Source organism: Microtus oregoni, unplaced genomic scaffold, assembly GCF_018167655.1.
Source record: "Microtus oregoni isolate MIOR12 unplaced genomic scaffold, Mior012 000042F_ref0000377, whole genome shotgun sequence".
NCBI classification, from domain to species: Eukaryota; Metazoa; Chordata; class Mammalia; order Rodentia; family Cricetidae; genus Microtus; species Microtus oregoni.
The window spans coordinates 21,497,509-21,518,086 of record NW_024543209.1 but is presented as its reverse complement, the minus strand read 5'-3'; the positions used below and the strand labels follow the sequence as shown (position 1 = coordinate 21,518,086).

General features: G+C 44.3%; 1 protein-coding gene across 3 annotated transcripts; it reads right to left on the bottom strand.

Moving 5' to 3' along the window:
* Positions 1-1,863: 1,863 nt before the first annotated feature.
* Slc17a4 (solute carrier family 17 member 4) lies at positions 1,864-20,044 on the bottom strand. Of its 3 annotated transcripts, none has more exons than XM_041632769.1 (13): positions 19,976-20,037; positions 14,109-14,239; positions 13,229-13,355; positions 12,166-12,365; positions 10,901-11,134; positions 10,727-10,814; positions 10,199-10,285; positions 7,920-8,038; positions 7,635-7,796; positions 6,464-6,596; positions 6,241-6,388; positions 4,982-5,072; positions 1,864-3,034 (listed from the first exon to the last, which is right to left on the bottom strand). In XM_041632769.1, exons 3-13 carry the CDS (start codon positions 13,317-13,319, stop codon positions 2,936-2,938), a joined length of 1,452 nt encoding a protein of 483 aa, XP_041488703.1. In that variant the 5' UTR covers positions 13,320-13,355; positions 14,109-14,239; positions 19,976-20,037; the 3' UTR covers positions 1,864-2,935. The 3 variants fall into 3 exon arrangements, with proteins under 3 accessions (XP_041488703.1, XP_041488701.1, XP_041488702.1); XM_041632767.1 differs by having other exon boundaries at positions 1,865-3,092; XM_041632768.1 differs by lacking the exon at positions 14,109-14,239 and having other exon boundaries at positions 1,865-3,092; positions 19,976-20,044.
* Positions 20,045-20,578: the final 534 nt, after the last annotated feature.

Here is a 20,578-nt window from a genome sequence, read left to right as displayed (position 1 = left end):
TTGAATTCTCTGGGGTTGGAAACTGTCATGAATGGGCTAGAAGAAGAAGCATGTGTAGGTATTCCAGGGTTGTATGGAAGGCAAAGACCTTGCCCGGCCACCAGCAGGGCATCTCTGCTATGGTGCTCTTCTGTCTAATAAGAGCACTGTAGCCTCTGTCTTACCAACAAGCCCCTCATGCACCCTCTGCACTTTCAAATAGAGAGAAAGATTCCAAGAACGAAACCCTCCTTGGATTTCTCACTAGCTAATACGGACATGACCTTGGACCCACAGTGAAAAGGCGAGACCACCTACATCCCACTCCTGTTATCTTCCTAGCTGGTCTTTAGGCCACAGCAGTCCTTCCTCATCCCCCTCCCAGGATCTTTCCATTCACGCTTGAAGCTTTTCTTTACGCCACTTTGATTTCTCAGCTAGCTCTGTCTCTGGGGTATTCATAGCTTGCTACAGGCTTTCTTTGAACCTCTCACCTTTCTTCCTCCTTCTCTTTTGCCTCCGAAGTCTCAGGATTGGACCCCTTTCTTCTCACTCTGCTTCCTCCCCATCAGCCAGATCCCTGCAGATTGATGCCACACTGACCGACCGCTCCTTTTTGTAATTCATTTTTTTCCATTTCTCCATCTTAATACTATTCTCTTGGTTTGCCGTCTCTACTTTTCTTCCTTTCTTCCTCCATTCCTCCCTCTGTCCTTTCCCCCACCTTCCTCTTCTCTCTCTCTATCCTTTAGCTGACCATGAAAGATTAGTTATAGACTTTCTCTTTTATGTCATACTGTCTACCCAGGCAATCTCATCCACATTGAAAATTTTCATCATGACTTTTGTTTAAATTGTTACCAAATTCATAACTGGACCCCAAATGTCACATGTGCCACCCAGACCTTTGTGCCCATATTTCTGTTTGTGGTCTTCATTGTGTGAGTTGTTGTTGGGAGAAGCATCCCCATTGACCTACCAACAAAACAAAATGCAACTGTTGCTGTGGACGTCATTCACTCTCTCCTGGGGTATTATAATGGGGCCAGGCTATCCACTTGGCTTATTTTTCCCTACCCCATCCATCTATACTATGGACCACCACTATCCTGAACTGCAGGGGACTTCCTAACCAATTTATTTATTTATTTATTTATTATGTATACAATATTCTTTCTGCGTGTATGCCTGAAGGCCAGACGAGGGCACCAGACCTCATTACAGATGGCTGTGAGCCACCATGTGGTTGCTGGGAATTGAACTCAGAACCTTTGGAAGAGCAGGCAACGCTCTTAACCACTGAGCCATCTCTCCAGCCCCTAACCAATTCTTTTATGCAGTGTGACCACTAAAAATCAGAACCATGATTGTGTCCCATTCCATTAAAATATGATCACTGATTTTAATATACAGACCAATACTCTTCACTAGGTCCACTATGCCCTGGATGTTCTTGACTTCAATACTTCTATAACCTCCTCACCGCCCAGTTTTCTCTTATTCACTCCTGATCTTTCTTCTTCAGTCACTTCCCAGTCAATTCTGCTCTTGTTCACACCTGCCTTTTCTCTCTTGCCACCAAGTCTTTGTAAATGCTGTGGATCTTCCTCGAGGGTCTTTCCTAGAACATTCATTCCATTAGCCTCCTATATCAGGTCTTCAAACACCAGCTCAATTGATGCTGTGTAATGGTGGTGGCCACCACTCACCCTTAAATAAGTGCACGGCACTTACATATTCTAGTAAGATGTGCCCCTCTTTCTTACATAGTCCGCAGCTGTCACTGCACACTCGCTTGTGATACTGTCATTAAAGCCATCTATCCCCCTGTGGTAGTGAGTTATTTCAAGCTGTGCATGACTGTGAGGCCTGTCATGTCTCCATACACACTAATGTATTCATTAACATTCATTTAGTGCTTGAGTGTTTATGTTCTCTTCTGTAGTCCGTGTGGATTCTTAGTGCAAAGAAACACCACACATCACCATACACACTCTCTAACCATTAGAAATGAGCTGGAGCAAGCATGCGTCTTACCAACATTTTTAGAAGACATTTTACACTGAATGAGACCCATTGAACAGTGGCTGAAACCACAAGAGTCAGAGAAGCAGGCAAGGAGCAGTCATTGTGAGACTGATGCTGGAAAGCGGTACATGAGGAGATCAGAGTCACACAAGCCCGTGTCTACTCCATAAGAGATTTGCACAGATCCACATCCCAATGAAAGGTCCAGGTCAGAGTAGTCAAAAAGAAGGTATCTGTGGAAGAGTTTACTCCAGAGAGTGCCTGAGTGGTGTTTATGTTCTGGAAGTGGTTTTGATCCAAAGCCAAGATCCACAGACAAGAAACTGTCTAGAATGGTTGAATTCTACTGCCCGTCTTGTATTAGTTGAAGAAAGTTGATTCATTTTTACACAATAGATTCACTCTTCCTTGTTCTTTATTTTGATTTTCTTAGACACTCTGCACACACCAAGACTCACAATGGCTCTTTAACCCTCTCACTTAACATGAGAGTCACTGTCCACTTTGGCCTCCTGCCCCTGTAGATGTTCTGTTGTCTGGGTTTTCAGGTCTCTATTGCTGGAAGCTTACAGAGTTCATGGTACCACTCTTCCATGGTTTCAACACATCACTCCTGTACTTCTGACTTCCTCTTCAGTTTTATTGCAAATTATCTTCTAACCCCTGATGCTTTTACCATGATAACAGGGGAAAGTATAGAGGATTCATAGAAAGTTGGACACACCTGTGCTACCAGGAGCATACAGTTACAGTTATAAACAACCAACTGTTCCTTTCCCTTGTGAGACCTCCAATTGTGGGGGGAGGGGGAGGAATGCCTTTAGTATCTTCTAGCCAGGATCGCTAAGATGACCCTGGAACAAAGCCCTTTTGGTTAGATGTCTTTAGCAGCCAAGTAGGCACAAAAGCAGGTCTTTGAAGGGAAGTATCAGGATCTCACACATTGCTCACTCTTCTCAGAGATGGGTCTGTTCCTTAGCCCAGTCCTGGACCTCTGCTTGGCCGAAGACGAGGTAGAAGAGCAGGCCTACAACATCAATAGCAGCTGCCAGTAAGAAGACATTTCTCCAGCCAAGCTCTGGATCCTGGAGGCAGGAAACTACTTGTTAGCAATGGTGGCCTACTTCTTGTACCCCGGGTTCAGAAAAGTTGGGGTGCTATGTCTTGATGTTCCTTCTCCTAACTCAACCCAACCTTCATGACGTCCATCTTGCTCCTGGAATATACTGCTGCGTGTCTAACACTAGGCTATCAGTCCCCTCTTCCCTCAGCTAGAAAGCATTTCCCATCGGACACTCTTGACTTGCTCCCTCACTTCTTTCCAGTACTTGCTTAAAGTCACCTTTTCAAAGATTCTGCCTTTGGCCACATTGATAAATTGGTCTTGTTTCCTACTCTCCGCTTCTCTCAGCACTTACCACCAATCCGTCTATAATTTACTTCAGTTTTCTGTCAATTGTTTTTCATTGTAGATTTAATGGGATAGGGTTAGGACACTTTTGTGTGTTTGTTTGTTAAAACCATGGACATAATACACACTAACATTTAATAGTTTTTCAAATCAATGAATGAATGACTAAATGAATGAACTAATCAGTCAGTCAAGTGGCAAGAGAAACAAGGTCTATATGAGAATTTTCATTTTAACCAATCCCTAATAGTGTGTTTTCAGAGACTAGAAAGCTTCGAGGCAAAAGGGGACTTGATAAAGTCCATTCTTTGCTAATCTCCTGTCTTTTTCTGAGCTATTAATAGAAAGTCACGGGAAGCTTAGAAGTGAGATTTTCATAAATCTCACAGACATCCTTTTCCATGTGAAAGGTATGTCTATATAATTCTTAGGTAATGTTCAAGTTATCAGGTTTAATTATATATTTATTCTTACTTTTTTCTTCTTTTAGGGATTTGTTTGTAAAACAGGGTCTGACAATGTAGGCCAACCTGGCCTCCCAAGTGCTGGGATTACAAGCACGCACCACATTGCTATGCTTATTTTAACGATGGAAAAATGCAACTCTGATGTGGGATTCCCCTCTGTATGCTGTAATTACCATTCCTGAATAAAGAAAACTGTCTTGGTCCTATGCAGGGAATAGAGGTAGACGGGGGAAAACTAAACTGAATGCTGGGAGAAAGAAGGAGGAGTCAGGAGAGAAGCCATTTAGCCCCATCAGAGACAGATGCCAGAAGCCACAGCCATGTGGCGATACCCAGATTAATGGAGATGGGTTAAATTTATATGTAAGAGTTAGCCAATAAGAAGCTAGAGCTAATGGGCCAAGCAGTGATTTAAATAATATAGTTTCTGTGTGATTATTTCTGATCTGAGCTGCCGGGGGCTGGGAGATAAACAAGCGGCCTCCTTCAACACAACTCCGGGATGGAGGCTTCAGAATGAAAACCGGCATCCCAGCAGCACTAGTCCTGGGTGCTTCTGCTCTGACTGACGAGCAAGGCGTTTAATGAATACCCAGGAGCACAGGTCTGAGGTGCGGGGAGCTTTCCCCTCTGCCATTCATTAAACATCTTTTCTTCAATTTCCAAAGACTTGTTAGCTTCCTAGACAGAAGCCACCTCATCCTGGGTTTCCCAGAGCATTCAAGATGTTAACACTGAAATCCTCCCCCAAATCCTGAGAGCACTCAGTTTGAAGCAAACTACGCTGAATGATCATACAGTACTGTAGGAGAAACGCTATGAATATTACTGGATGTAGGACTTTAACATGAGAGGCTCATCCTGTAAGAATTCGCAAACCATAGCCCTCGGCCCCGAGCATTCTCACACACACCAAACCCAGAATATGGAGTTTCTCTTCATAAGCTGAGCTGGGAATGAAGGCTTATTAAGGGCTCCAGACGCATGAGCTTTGAGTTCTTCCTCACTGAGGAACTAACAGCACCTTAGACTGACTTCTACTAACTACCGCTATTCAGTTTCTCTTACTGATATTTCTGACAATGTTTAATCTTACCTGACCAATAAAAAATCCAGCAGCAGTAGGAGCTACGGCTCCTGCTATATACGAAAAGATTTGCAGTAGTCCTTTGAGAAAGCCAGCGTACCTGGGAAGGGGGAAGTCTCAGGTAAGCAAAGGTTTGCATTCGCTGTCCTATCTCTATGCTTATCTCTGGGGAGGTTTAGGGTGGTACATATTAAACTTGAACACCATACGCTAACTAATGATCCTTATACTCCTATGCTACAGGCTCAGCCTTTCAGGGGTAGTCTATGCTAACATGTCAACTTCTTGGCTCTTGCTATTGAGGCCAATGTTGTAGCCCTGTTTCGGGATAAAATGCCTCCTCCTTCTGTGTCCAAGACCTTCGTGGGATGACATGGCTGTTCTCTAGACCAGCCTTTCTCCTACAAGTCTCAGGGGCCATTGTGTAAAGATGAAACTTTTCCTGTTTCCCTGATTAGACCCCGGGAGCTTTATGTCTGGTCTCAGTTCTCTCTAGCATGACTCACACCAGAGATAATGATTTTTTCCTTTGGTTCTATGTCTTGCCCCTTTATTTTTGTGGGTGTATATGTGTTCACATGTGCGCCGATATGCATGTACATCTGTGCGCTACAAGTGGAGGACCGAAGATGACCTTGGGGACAGAAGATGACCTTGGGTATTCTTCAGTTGTCCATATTTCTTTCAGACTATTGTCTCTCATTAGCATAGAAATTACCCAGTAGGCTAGGCCAGCTGCAAGCAAGCCACAGGGATCCATACCTCTTGCCAGCTTCCCAGCACTGGGATTGCAAGTGCACATATCTACCTTGTTTTATTTTACTTTGTTTTATTTTAATTTTTTGCAGCATGAGTTCTGGGGATGGAACTCGAGTCCGCATGCTTGCCTGGCAAGTATTTATCAACTGAATTTCTCTCAACCCCTTCCCCCCCCCCCTTTATTTAAGCTCCACATGGACCTCCATGATGGGATCTCTTGAGAACTTTCAGTAACCAATCCAATTGCCCTGCTGCATTCTTCAGCAGAGACTTACAGGCGAAGTGTCCGCATGGCCACAGACTGCTCTTGTTTCAGCTAGGAAAGGTGGCATTCACAGTGGCCGACTAGCCTAGAGTCCCTTCCAGGAACTGCAGAGACATAGCGCTGATATTACTGTCCCTGTAACCTGATGCATACACTGTCTTTTACATTTGCATCAGAGCAAGGGTAGCTAGGGTTCCTGGACTTGAACTGAGCTTCTATGAGGATGAGGCAAAAGGGTCCCTACCTTGGAGCAATATCTAAGAAGTTTATGAGGGCCCCTGAGTCACAGAGGCTGCAGAAGACAGACGACAGAACCAAGAAGGCCATTGTGGTGCTGCGGCTAGAGCTGACCCACGGCAGGGGCACGAGGATCCCAGATGAGACAAGGACCCCTGCAGCAGAACAAAAGCCATAAAAAAGAGGCTCCAGAGCTCCCATAGTCGCCGAGCATCCAGCTTGGCCCTTACCTATTGCAGTGAAGAGCTTCCTGATAGTCACAAGTCGGAGGATTTTCCTGGAGAGGAGAAAATCTGCCAGTAGTCCCCCCAGGATAATGCAGATACAGCCAAACACGAATGGCAGGGCCGACAAGATTCCACTCTGGAGATTGGAGATAGTAAGTACAAGCAGTCGCAGCATTTCCCCACTGTGGCCCCAACTGATCCTGAAGGGATGGCCCCGGTCTGTGGCTTTGCATTTTACACACATCGCTTCCAGTGCAAATTAAATTTTTTGTTACTAGAATTGTAACTTAACTGTAGTTATGGAGGGGAAATGCACACATAACTCAATCTTCATAAATTTTTTTTGACAGAAGCTCTCACTATGTAGTCCTCACTGACCCAGGACTCACTATGTAGAGCAGGCTGGCTCAAACTCACACACATCTTACAGCTTCTGTCTCCTAAGTGCTGGGATTAAAGGCATGCACTATCATGCCTGGTTTCGATAATTTTAATAAAATGATAAGTACTCTCTTCATATATAAAGATCACTTAGAAATAGTTATTTTAAAGATTTTGAGCTAGGCTTGGTGGTATATGCCTGGAATCCTACAGTGAGGAGGTAGACATAAGAAGACCTGAATTTGGGGGACAGCTACGTAGTAAATTCCATGCTAACCTAGGATACTTAGTGAATTCCTATCTCAGGGGGAAAAAAAATCAAGAAAGAAAGAAAGAAAGAAAGAAAGGAAGGAAAAAAGAAAGAAGGGAGAGAAGGTGGAAGAAAGGGAAGAAGGGAGAAAGAAAGGGAGGGAGGGAGGGAGGAAGGGAGGGAGGGAGGGAGGAAGGAAGGAAGGAAGGAAGGAAAAGAAGTCTAATAATATCTTATTTACAACAGAATTTATTAATCCTTTTTAAAAAAATTATGCTGCCAAAAGAAAAGTCTTGTTTATAAATGCTGACTTCATTAAGTATAGGATTTTTTGCATAGGACTTTTTAAAATATGACACCATGACCTGATTTGGAGCCACACCTCTGCTCAAGTAAGCAGTGAACTACATTGAGGTCACTGTGAATCCAAGTTACGTGGCTGCGTTTCCTGTGAGGGGTCCTGGCCTAAATTCCTCATCCTGTGGCTACGAGTGAGATCACACAGAGAAACACAGTAACCGGGTACACTCTCTTTATACTCACATCTCTGAGGTTTGCTTGAAGTACAGAGCCGATATACGTGGGTGTGTATGCCATCATTGTGGATAACAGCCAATACTGACAGAAGTAAGAAACTACAATAGCCCAAAGTGGGAGAGATTTGACCATGGCTTTAATTGGAAGAGACCAGCCTGGTGAGCAATCCTAAAAGAAAATGCATGTGATTACTCCCTCCATCACGAGATAGGAGCGCCCCTGCTCTACCTCTATCATGAGATAGGAGATGCCCAGGGATAGGGAAAGTGACAGGGAGATTCGTCAATGTACCTCGTGAGCCAGTGAACACCCAATGTATCTCTTCTCACCAGCACTGATAAAGGGGTGATTCTGTGGGTCATCGTATACGAGAGGAAACCAGATCAGGCAACAGGCACAGCCAATTCCACCTGTGATAGAAGAGCCCGTCAGCACTGTGTCGACGCTTTCCTTCCATTTGATGATTTCTATGATGGATACAATAACCAGTGCAGGTACTTCACCCTCATCCCCAACACTGTGGTCCTGAATGGCTCTGTCACGGAGGGTACTTCACCACCATTGACTTAGGTCTTGTTCGTGTAACTTGCTTTTGCTTAAGCCCTAGGGCAGCTGTCAGCGGAGGCATCAAGATAGGGCAGCTGTCAGAGGAGGCGTCACGAGATGCTGCCTTTCTTCCCCGTCCTCTAGGGAGGAAGGCGCTCCAGTGACTCCATGATCCAAGGCAGATGAGAGAAAGAGAATAGAGGCCCAGCTGCTCCGTGGGACTCCAGGAAGAACGGCAGCTGCTTCCAACCGCTGAGTTCCCAGAGGCTTTGAAGCACACACGTGTTACACTGCCCACAGGCTTTGAAGCACACACGTGTTACACCGAAGATGCACACAAGCTCTCAGTGCACGAGCCCTCACAACTGAGCACCAGCTGGTGCCCCTCCTGCTGGACTGCAAGGTTAGCTTCTCCACTGAGCCTTTTCCTGCCTTTCGTTTACCTTTCTTGTTTTATGTGCAACTGATTACTTAGACCGTTTCTACATGCAGAATGAAGTTAATCACCATCAATCTAATTCATTCCTTATCACAGTGTTGGAGAAGTCACTATCATCATTGCAGAGTGGCGGTGTGGCTCATCAAACTTGAATGCCATCCATCACTCAGGTGTCAGCCACCTAGTTTTTGGACAGTACTTTCTCTTTTTTTAATTTTATTTTATTGAGCTTTACATTTTTCTCTACTCCCCTCCCTGCCTCTCCTCTCCCCTTCAACTCTCTCCCATGGTCCCCATGCTCCCAATTTACTCAGGAGATCTTGTCTTTTTCCACTTCCCATGTAGATTAGATCCATGTATGTCTGTCTCTCTTAGGGTCCTCATTGTTGGACAGTATTTTTTTCATGGACTGGGACTTACTAAGGAGGATGCACTGGCTGGCAACAAGTCCAGGGTCCTGCTTGTCTCTGCCTCCCCAGCATTAAGATTACAGATGTGCACCGTGATACCCAATTTTTCACATGAGTTCTGGAAATTAGACTCAGCTCCTTATGCCTACATGGTAATCACTTTACAAACTGAGCCATCTCCCTAGCTCAGAAAGGTGTGTGCTTGTTATTATTTTTCTGACCTTCCCTGTCACCTGAGTACCCTGTCCTTTAAGAGACTCCCAACCCTCCATTCCCCCCACCATGCAAGCAGATCCCCTGGCTCCTCTCCAGCCTGCTCCTCTCTCTCTCTCTCTCTCTCTCTCTCTCTCTCTCTCTCTCTCTCTCTCCCTGTCCCTCTTCAGAAGAAGTAACTACTGCCTCACTCCCCCTTCCCTCTCTCTCTATCCCTCTTTACCCCCCCTTTCCTCTTTCTCTCTGCCTTTTTTTCTCCCTTCTTCTCCCTTTCCAGCTTCCCTTTCCTCTCCATAACCTGCTAAATAAACGCTATACCCAAACTCTCTCTTTGCAGGGCGTATCTTTCTGTCTCTCACCCACCTTGGTCTCTCACCCACAAAGGGAACCTGTGGATGCCTCTGGGGACCTGCCACTGCCCTGCCAAGGCCTCGGGTATCCTGCTGATGCCCTTCTGGGACTGGTCCCCCACCACCAAGTGTTTATAAACAATAACAATGTTGATGTTCATAAAGTTATAAGATTATTCAACTATATAGCCAAACTATTAAATTCATACTAGTTCATCTTTTGAAATTTACTTGTTTTGTTTTATATGTATGAGTGTTTTGTCTGCATATGTATTTGTGCGCCTGTGGAGGTCAGAAGAGGGCATGGGATCCCCTAGAATTGGAGTTACACAAAGTTATGGGCTATTTTGTGAGTGAACTGACCCTGAGTCCCCTGCAAGAGCAACAAATAATCCTAACTGCTAAGCCATCTCAACAGCCCCCAGAATACTAAAACCTAGATGCTCTTTTATAAATCAGCAAGATTTTCGCCATGACTAATTTTGAACATTGCCAACTTTACATAAATGCTATCTGTTCAAATTTAGATAACCAAAGATACGTTCATCCCAGATACCCAGCATTCATTGTCATAGAGAAACATTCTGAGATTTTCAAAATGAACAAACTCACCAAAGATGTAGAAGATATAAGGCCATCCGAGGGTCTGGCAAAGAAGACCACCAGCAATGAGGACAAGGAAGGTCCCAAGCATTGCCCCTGAGCAAAAGATACAAGGGTATGTAGATGAGGGCTGGTCTTGAGAATCCATACACTTCCTACAGAGTTGAGTGATGGTGAATGAGGGTTTGAGCTTCAATCAAGACCAAAACAAAACAAACACTGCTCCTTCCCTCAGGAGCCATATAATCTCAGACACTTATCAGTCTACTTGTGTCTTGGATTTTTTTACACTGTGTACATACTATTTAACTGATTTATAAGGTTCTTATGAGGGTAAAAGAAATTAATGCATATAAAATCCAAGAATGTTTGCTGCATTGGTAACATGCTATTCTGATCAAAAAAAGATGATCTAGTTCTTCAAAGCAAGGATTATGAAGACAGAGTGACTAGGATACAAGGTTTTTGTTCTCTTAGTAGTCCATTGCTGAGTACTCTTGAATAGTGCATACAAAATGAGATTCAGATACCAGTTACCTGATCCAGCAATGGTGGTGAGTTGACTCCTTTCCAATGGCGGAGCCCATTTGACCCATATTGAGTACTGACCTGTTAATACCATAACCTGGGGAAAATTATTCATTCTTAGAGATATGAGATCATTCTAGAACATAGATATTTGCCAGTTATACTTGGTAAAGATCTTGATACCTGAGCAATGCCTTGGATGACCCGAAGGACAATGAGCAAGGCTACTCCAGTGTCAGCCGCCAGTGGAATGAAGAGAGTCAGCACTGAAGAAATTAACAAACCCGCTCCAACCACATACTTGGCTCCAAATACTCCAGCCACATAGCCAGTGGGGATCGGAGCTAAGAATGACCCGTAGCTCAGGGAGCTGAGGAGGATACCCTGGATCTCTGGAGTCCAGTCATACACTGGGGCCTAGGCGACAAGAAGAATCCATTGTTTGGCTGCATACGTGACTTGTTTCATTTCATTTTGGTCTGAGATAGGTTCTTGCCAGCCCAGGATGATCTTGATCTCTTAGTCCTTCTGCTCCAAACTCCAAAGTCACTAGATTACAGTTGTGCTTCACATCTGGCTCAGCTGTTTGACTATTCATTGTAAGACTTGAGACACAGAAAGCAATGTGCAGTTCATTTCAACACTGCTCAATTCTTCCAATTCACCAGTTTCATAAAGAAAAAAAAACTAAGTATATGCATAGTATATTCTTTTCTATCACCCTGACATGATTAACTGACCAATTAAAATATAGGAGTCACAGTAGGGCAGTGGTGGCACATGCCTTTAATCCCAGCACTTGGGAGGCAGAGGCAGGTGGATCTCTGTGAATTCGAGGCCAGCCTGGTCTACAAGAGCTAGTTCCAGGATAAACACCGAGGCTACACAGAGAAACCTTGTCTCGAAAAACAAAACCAAACAAAAAACAAATTACAGGAGTCCATGCTGGTACTTGCCTGGAATCCAAGTACTTTGGATGCTGAAGCAGGAGGATAAGGAGTTTGAAGACAAACATAGAAAGTCTCTGTCTCAGAAAGGCAAATACATATAATATTCATCTTCATATAGGATCTATATGAACTACTATATTTTATATATTATAATAGATACATATATTATGCATAATTGATAGAGACAGAAGGAGAAGCTCATGAAGAAAGAAATGTCATTGCTGAGATACTGAGCATTATGTAGAAGAGAGGGCACATAATCTATGAGCCTGGTTGGGGTTGATTTTCATCCGTATAGAAGAAGAATTTATTTTTACTGAATGAGGAACCATGATTTATTCTGACTTAACCAAGGTTTCACTTATAGGCATTATATATAGAGAGATAAAAATCCCCTCAGGTAATCTTTATGGTCTCATACTAAAGAAATTTCATTTGCTCATAAGATGGCCCTTGAATCAAAGAAATAGTTGAGACTCTCACAAAACATATCAGTACCTTAGATTCCTGTACTGTTTCATTCCAGAAGTTCTGTGAGTCAGTGGGGGGTCTTTCAGTGGAAGTGTTGGGTTGGCTGGTTGCTGCTGTGGTGTTCACCATGGCTGTTATGGCAATGCTCAAGTTCATTTGTTGGGTATAGATCGAAAAATTACAGAGCTGCAAGATGAAGGCCAGGCAATGCCGCAGTGAACAAAAACCTAGGAGAAAAAGGGACAGAGGTCGTGCAGTCAGCTGCCTTCTTATGGTTTCTAGGTCTAGAGGAGGCAAAAGACTGGTGTCTGTTTGGTTCTCAGGAATATAGGGGGTACAGTTTGTTCTGCGGAGTCTCCATTCTCCCAAGATGGAGAGCTAGTTCCTTTGGAGGCAGAGCCAGCCTCAGAGATAAGGTTTCCAGGGCCGGGTAAGCAACCACCTCGTGGTGCTACACAGATTATTAGAAATGGGTTAAGCAAGATATGAGAGATAGCCAATAAGAGGCTGAAACTAATGGGCCAAGCAGTGTTTAAAAGAATACGGGGAAGATTCTAGCCTACGTCCTTCTCGGGTTGGAGAATCATGGCGACTGCCTCACTGCCTTCTTCCTCCCAGAATTCTGTTCTGTCTTCCCCACCTACCTATTTTCTGACCTATCAGGTCAAGCAGTTTTCTTTATTAATTAACCAATGAAACAACAGATAGATAGAAGACCCACCTACATCATTTTCTTATCTGTTCTGTATGCCTTTGAGATTACCTATGAGAAATTAAATAATTAGGAGTAAAAATGCTTTATCACTATTTAGCTCTATTGGTCACTAGTGAGAAAAATGCTATCTATCAAGAAGGAGGAAATTGGGGTGCCTAGATCCTATTTTCCTCATAACCAGAGTTTTTTTTTTTTTTTTTTTTTTTTGAGACAGGGTTTCTGTGTGTAGCTTTGGAGCCTGCCTGGGCACTCACTTTGTAGACCAGGCTGGTCTCAAACTCACAGAGATTCACCTGCCTTTGCCTCCTGAGTGTTGGGATTAAAGGTGTGCGCCACCACAGCCCATAACCAGAGTTCTTTGTGTGTGATTTTTACCTTTCTTGAAGGATTGTTCTTGGGTCATGTTTGAATTGCTGTCATGGGAACTGTCTCCCATTCTCTCCTTGATGTCTGCTCCAGTAGGCATTTTTTCTCTCTCTTCCTAAGGTTCAGCGTCTACTTACTGAAATAAAAGAATGTAAGAGCAAACACAGACAGGAAAGCATCCTATATCTTATATGATGTGGTCACCATCCTTGGCTGTCACTAACAAAATGTGAGACCTTGGAAAAGATATAGTTACCCTAAGTCTTACTAGCTGTATCTTTCAAATAGTAAACTAGCCTGGACTGTCTAGATCAATATAAGATTCTTTCTACATCTGTTTGCTCCCTATTCTTAAGCTGGTATTTGTAGCATGAAAACTTAATTTGTACATGAAAACTTAAACACTTATTTGAAACTTTATCTGGAAGATTTCAATAGATTAAATTTTCTGGGGTGGTGGAAACTGTCCCTTAAAAATGCTTAGGTTAGGTAAAATATGGCAAACAGTTGTTCTTTGAGGCACAGGGTTCCAAAGCTAGAAAGAGCTACCTCCATGGATACAATGAAAGCTTAGAGTCATGCACTATTTCTTCTGTGACGTAGGGGTGGGGCATAGAGGCAGCGTCCATCAGGGGTGCAGGATTGTGGCCCAGTCACTATGAAGGATGAAGCCAGGTCCATGTCAGGAATGAGATTATGAGGAAGATCCTAACACATACCCAGAATCTCTACACTTTCCCCAGCTGCTGGTTTTAAAACAGGGACTCTAAAAATTCCTGGCGAAGTGGGGTTTTGAATTCACACTATATTCTCTGAGAACTAAGCTTGTAGCTTGTTCTTTTGATATACACAGATCACAACCAATCACTACAGGTGAAGTTCCACTTACTATGAGCTTGAGGTTCAAATGATAAACATCCAGAGATGCAGCCCATCTAAGCCAAGTCCTCAGATGTAAGCCACGGAAGATAGATGGAAACTTCCCCAAATATATTAGACTCATAACGTTACATAGGATGCCTAAAGTGATTAAAGAGGGGTTAGAGAGACCGTTTAGTGGTTCCGTCTTGCAAAGAGCCTGATTTGGGTTTCTGAGCGCTGGAAGGGTCTATGCATACTGCCAGAGGAGAAAGCTGATTGTCAGCCTTACTCAGCAGGAAACCACTGGCCAGGAAAGACATGCTATGTCAATTAATTTTCTATTGTTGTGATGAAACACCATGACCACAGGAACTGATAGAGGAAAGTGTGTGAACGTACAATTTTAGAGGACAGAACCCACGATAGTGGAGTGAGGGCAAGGCAGCAGAAGCAGGTGGCTGAGGGATCTCATCTTCAACTGCAGGCACCAGGCAGAGACTACACGCTGGGAATAGAACATGGTCTGAAAACCTGAAGTCTTGCCCCCAGTAACATCCTTCCTCCAGCAAGGTTATGCCCTCCAAATCTACCCTCCAGGGAGCAGAGGAAGCCCTGAATGATGAAGTCCAGGATGGATCTTTATTATTGACATGGGCACAGCCATACAAGGACCAAGCCCTCAAACCCATGGGAGATGGCAAATCCTTTCTGCATGTGGGAGAGGCTTGAAACTGGCAAAGCCTTCTTCTTCTGGTCCTAGTACCAGTGTTTATAGATGACTGATCACATGGATACAAAAACTAGCTAGCGACTGCAGCTCCCTCCTCCTGGATGTCTAGAGCCTCAGGCTGCTCGCTTACAAAGACCTCCTACCAAGACTAGCTAACTTCTCCATGTGCTGTACATGAGAAGATGCTAAGGTTCTGAGTTGTAGGAGAAGTAGGTGCATCTCCTTCAGAGTACACACACTTTACTTGATCCTAGATTTTCTGTACATGTGTCTATCATTTTTCTGTTCCCTCACTGTCCCGAGTCAGTTGCAAAACCAAGCCACTTGGGGCATAGCACTCACTACCCAACAGTGCCACCAACTGGGGATCAAGAATTGAAATGGTTGGAACTATGGGGTCTCCTTATGTGAATCACCACAGGAAAGCGGCATAAAGATCATGAGTATAACCAACCACTTTCTACTTGTATTTAGGCACACTCCACAAGAAGAAATTCAGGCCTGGTACCATTAACTGGCCAAGAACTTGTGGCTAGGTGGGTCATATAGCCTACTTATCCTAGTGTTATCATTCTGTTGCATGGTCACATTATTAAAACAACTCCTAATGGTTTAATATATTAACAGATATAAATTAATATATTTAATATATAATTACATATACTATATATTAATATATAATGTATTAATGCAATAATTTAATACATTTTATAACCCTAATCAAGAAACTTCTTTTTACAGCAAGACAGAGATACAAAATTTGTCAAGATGTGGAAAATAAGAGACTGCAGAATGTTTGGCCCTGAATGGAACACACACACACACACATATGCATGCACGCACACCCGCATACATACACACATATGCATGCACGCACACCCGCATACATACACACATCATTCCCCCTCCTCACAAACTCAGGGATTAACATGGAAACGGAAGTGGAAAGGTTTCAAGAGCCAGAGGGGTAGACGACAACAAGAAAATAATGCAGTGTTTTCCAGACACAGCAGGAAGGGGCACATACGAACTCACAATGGTGGTGACAGCATGCACAGGACCTGGGCAAGCTCTGCCAGACTAAACCCCAGCTCGGAGAGGGGAGCTGTGCACAAAGTCCGTCCCCTAGCTGAGGAGCTATGGCCAATTGATAAGTGCTGGGAAGGGAGAAAGAGGATGTAAACCTGGGTGGAGAGAAGTGGGGAGTGGATCCGAGGACTGTATGTGCTAAATACACATTGTGCAGTGTTCTCAAAAAAAACTAATTTAAAAAAAACGAGAGAACAAATGAAGTTGTTGGGTGAAAAGTAGGTTGTAGAAAACTAAATTTAAATATACAAACTCACACGAAGACACACCTCACATACTTTATGTGTAAATATGAGATCTAAAAAAAGTTATGAAAGAAAAATTAAGACCCATTCGTCTAATAGGTTTTGTCATCTTTGTAGGGGGAAGCAAGACAGGTCAAAATGGTCACACAGGAATTTCATTTCATCTCTGGTATCTAATCAGTGTTTGTGAAATATTGATGTGATTAAAAACAAATTGGAAAGGGTCTGGAGTGGTAGCTCAGTGGTTAAATGCACTTGCCACTCTTTCAGAAGTATTCCCTGAATTCAAGGAGGCTCACAACCACCTGTTAATCCAGCAGGTTTCGGGTGAGCACAGCTCTTTTACGGCTTCCTCATGTACTATACACAGGTTATATAGTGTATGAGCACATGCACGTGCTCGCACACACACAAACACACACACAAATAAAGCATAAATGTAAATGAATAAAATTTTAAAGCAACAACAACAAATATTTACCACAAAAAAAACTGTAATTGCAACCTGCAGGGTGTGCAGATTGTTCTTGCTGACAGTACTCTCATGTGTATATGTATGTGCATGCGTCTTCATGTCTGTGTGTGTGTATAATGATCCTAGATGATGAGCCCTACCTGAACTTGGAAGAGACCATCTCAGAGGTCTCAGAGGAAGATGCTACTGAACCAAGTTCAGGGGCACAAACCAACTGTGATGAACAAACAGAACAGCTTAGCCACCTGGATGTTATGGAAGAGAAAGAGAGGCATTTATAGGGTTACACATATGCCCAAGGGAGCTCGTTGTGGGAAAGAGTGGAGGCAGAAAGGCAGAGAGAAGGGAACTGGTGAGTTCATGTCTTTCAGTTCAGAGCACATAAGCTGTGACTGTGGGTATCCGTTGAGTAGAGGAGAAAGCCCACCCCACACTAAATGCTTGTGGTATCTTCACGGTAGCAGGTGCAAAAAATGCTGGGGCACAGAGCCCCACATTCCAGGTCAATCAGATGTAGATGACTTGAGAGGAGTCAAGGTCCCAGCTTTCTAAAACCTGCCCACAAGCCCTGCCTAGAAGCTGTTCTGTGACCACAGAAGTGGACTAACAGATGCTCAACAGTTGAGGAAAGGACCAAAAGACATGAGTCACCCCTGACAGGAGAAGGACCCCGAAGTCCCCAGTGAGGAGTTCTAAATATGCAGCATGGGCTAGGCACCCCTCCTCATATTGGCCTCCGTTGCCCTAGTCCAGCCGTGGAAGGGTTAGAAGCTTCAGCTAGGATGAGAGGAGAGGGGAGTGGCTGACTAAGGAAGGGAACGGGAGGCTATCCAAACAGCCCCTTCCCTCCAGGGTCCAGACTGGAATTGAGACGTTTCATTATATAAAGTCTGGAACTTCGTGCCGTCTGTTGTGTCAAGCCTATGACCTATGAGACTGGGGTTACATGGAGTCTAAGATGGCTTCTCACCACCTGACAATGAACACAGAAGCTGAAGGGCCAAACTGATTTAAAGGAAAGTAAGGGTGGATGAAGTTTCTCTTGAGGTGAAGCCATTCTACACCTGCCATCTAGGGAATATGAAATCTGTTCATATTAAAGATGTGTCGCGTGTGCTGGCTTCAGGATGATCCTGTGTTTCGGAGTCGCTACAAAGGTCACCTAATGTCCAGGCATGTCACTACTACAGCTCAAAGTTAGCGGTCACAGACGGGATCCTGACTCCCACCCTCTGCAGAGAGACCTGCCAGGCTGCATCTGGATTCAGAAACAACTCAGTCCAAACCAACACTGAATGGCGGAGTCAAGTGGGTCGAGCCAGAGAATTCTGCTGGAAAAACTAAACTGAGGTGCTGGCTCTTGACCACGCCTTAGGGAGACAGGTTGACCAGAAACTTTTGCCACTCACTGAACTGAAGATGGAATCCAGGGCCCCATTATCTTATGGCTTTACAGACCCTCCCAGGGAAGCAAGGTCTCAGAGCTCATGATCGCTGGCTCATTCACGAATTCAGTAAACATTTGTGGACTATATGGAATATGTTGCTTCCATGGCTTTCTCCAGCATGACTGGAGGTCTTGGCTCTCACTCGCTGCTTTCTATACATACTTCACCAGAGTGTGGATGCCTGGAATTGGGCTTTCTTGAGTTTGTGAGATAAGTGAATTCGCCAGTTAGAGGGTGAGCGTGGGACAAGGATTGGGGGGGGGGGGAAGAGACAGGACTATGGACAACATGCAGGACACATGCCCTGGTGAGTGAGAGTGTGCAATATGATCAGGGAAAAAAAAGCAAGAAAGGCATAGCTGGGAAGGGGGCGGGAGAGTTGAGTGATAGTGACTGAGGGCCTAACAGTGACAGCTAGGGGGTCTGCTTTGCCTAGTCCAACCGCCTAGTCTGCTGGTACCCAGTGGCTATCTCTGAGCAGAAAGGGAAGTCACGAGGATGGCAGCAAAAGAAACAAGTAGCTTCGGCTTGCTTTGGAAGACAGAGGCAGTCTGACGTAGCTCTCACAGAGTGAGAAAGGAGATTCAAGGGGGCAACAACAGTCAAAACAACAGGCAGTGGTCACAGGATGCAGGCTCCCACAGGCCTGGCCAGGGACTGGGATTACTTCAGCCAGCCTGTGATGTATGTGGAAAACCTAGGAACAACAGCCTTGGGCAGCAATTGTTCGCACCCTGGGTGCAGAGTGAATGCTGGCTGGGCTGAGCTGCCTGCCCTGAAAAAGCCCACAATCAGGTGATTTGGAGATGAGCCAGTAAGACTTGGTAAAGAGATGGGTGTGGAGATGCGACAGGCAGAGCAGTAACCATTGGAGGCTCTACGTGGCTTGAGGTAAGAGTGAGTCATGCCCCATGGAGCTGTGGAGACGGGGGTGGGGCGAAGGTTTCCTTCGCACTGTACACAGAAAGGAAGACCACCCAGCAGATCTCAGTCTTGTGGGCTAAGGCAGAGCTATAAATTTGAAATTTATCAGTTTTAACTATTTCCTTTTAGGGCAGGGAAATTACAAAGAGCCAGGAAAGCAGGTGGGTCAGCGGATCTTAGCAATTTTTCTTAGCAATATTGTTTCTTTCTGAGCTATTGGCGTTAACCTGCTTCCCACCCCGCCCGAGTGCTGGCTTGCAGTGAGAATGGCAAGGTTAATAGCGCTGGTCTCCACTCTAAATGTTGTCTCCTTGTGAGAAACATGGCATCATTCTCATCCACAACCCCCAAAACTTCTTCCGGTCTAGGCTCTTTACTCTGAACCACTGTCCAAAGCCATAAGGGGTGTTATTTGTTTTGTCCCCCACTTCCCAGTGTAATTCCCTGTGATCACTCTGTTTTGGTTAAGTTGATCTTTGAAGCCTGGTAAAAAACATTGTTTAAGACATAAGCCGTTATTGTCTCAATCTGCTGGTTAATGCTATTTCCTCAAATTAATGCACTTCACAAATTGTAAGTTAAATGCATGAGTGCTCTGCTCCATTTTCCAGCATCAATAACCCTCAGACATGTAAACCCTGAGTTTATGATGGCTGCTTATTTTATTTATTTCTAGTGGCTTCAGCCGATATTCTCTCTTCTCCTCCCCCTTTCTCTCCCTTTCCTCCCCCACCTTCTTCTTTTTGTCTGTCTGTCGCCCTCCCTCCCTCCCTCCCTCCCTCCTGTCCTCCCTTCCTTCTCTCCTTCCTCCATCCCTCTTCTTCTGGAGTTCCCAGGGTCCTCAATTGTTTCAGGGAAAGGCAGCATCCTGCCTCACTTTTCAGAACCATCTCCCAAGAGAGACAGTCTTGCTCGCCTCCTACCAACAGAAGAAGGCCCATATTCCCAAATCAGCAACAACAGAGCAAGAACTTGAAAGCAAACCTGAGGAAGGCAGTGCGCATGGTTCTGGTTCCGGTCATTTTGTTTCTGGGCTTTGGGCTGCTGTCTAACCCTTGGGAGTAAATGATTACCCAGAACCTTTAGCCCTTATCTCACCAACTGGATGTTTTTATTGGTTCGGTCATTTAATGTTTAACTTTGTTTTATTATTTAATTGATCAGCAGATCAAGTTCATTGAATCTTCCTCATTCTTTGAGTTCATCTGAAGTCACTTATGCCTTCCTTGATTCTCGAAGGATCCCCATACTCTGCCTGTGTCGTGTTTCAATTTACATTTATGTGTTTATTTTTGTGTGTTGAAGTCTGTGAGGGTCAATGTGCACTGGTTGAGGTCAAAGGAGAACTTTCAAGAGTGGGTTCTTTCCTTCCACCGTGTTGATCCCAAGAATGGAATTCAAGTCGTCAAGCACAGTGGCATATCTTTCGCTGCCACGCCATCTTGTCAACCCTCTGACTAGCTCACTAATGATATTGTCACCTTCTATTGTCTACAAGGTATTACAATTTTCAAAGGATGGGGTTACATCTTGTCTCCTATGTGGCCATTTTCTACCATACCCATGTTTAATAGAACTAGTTTTATA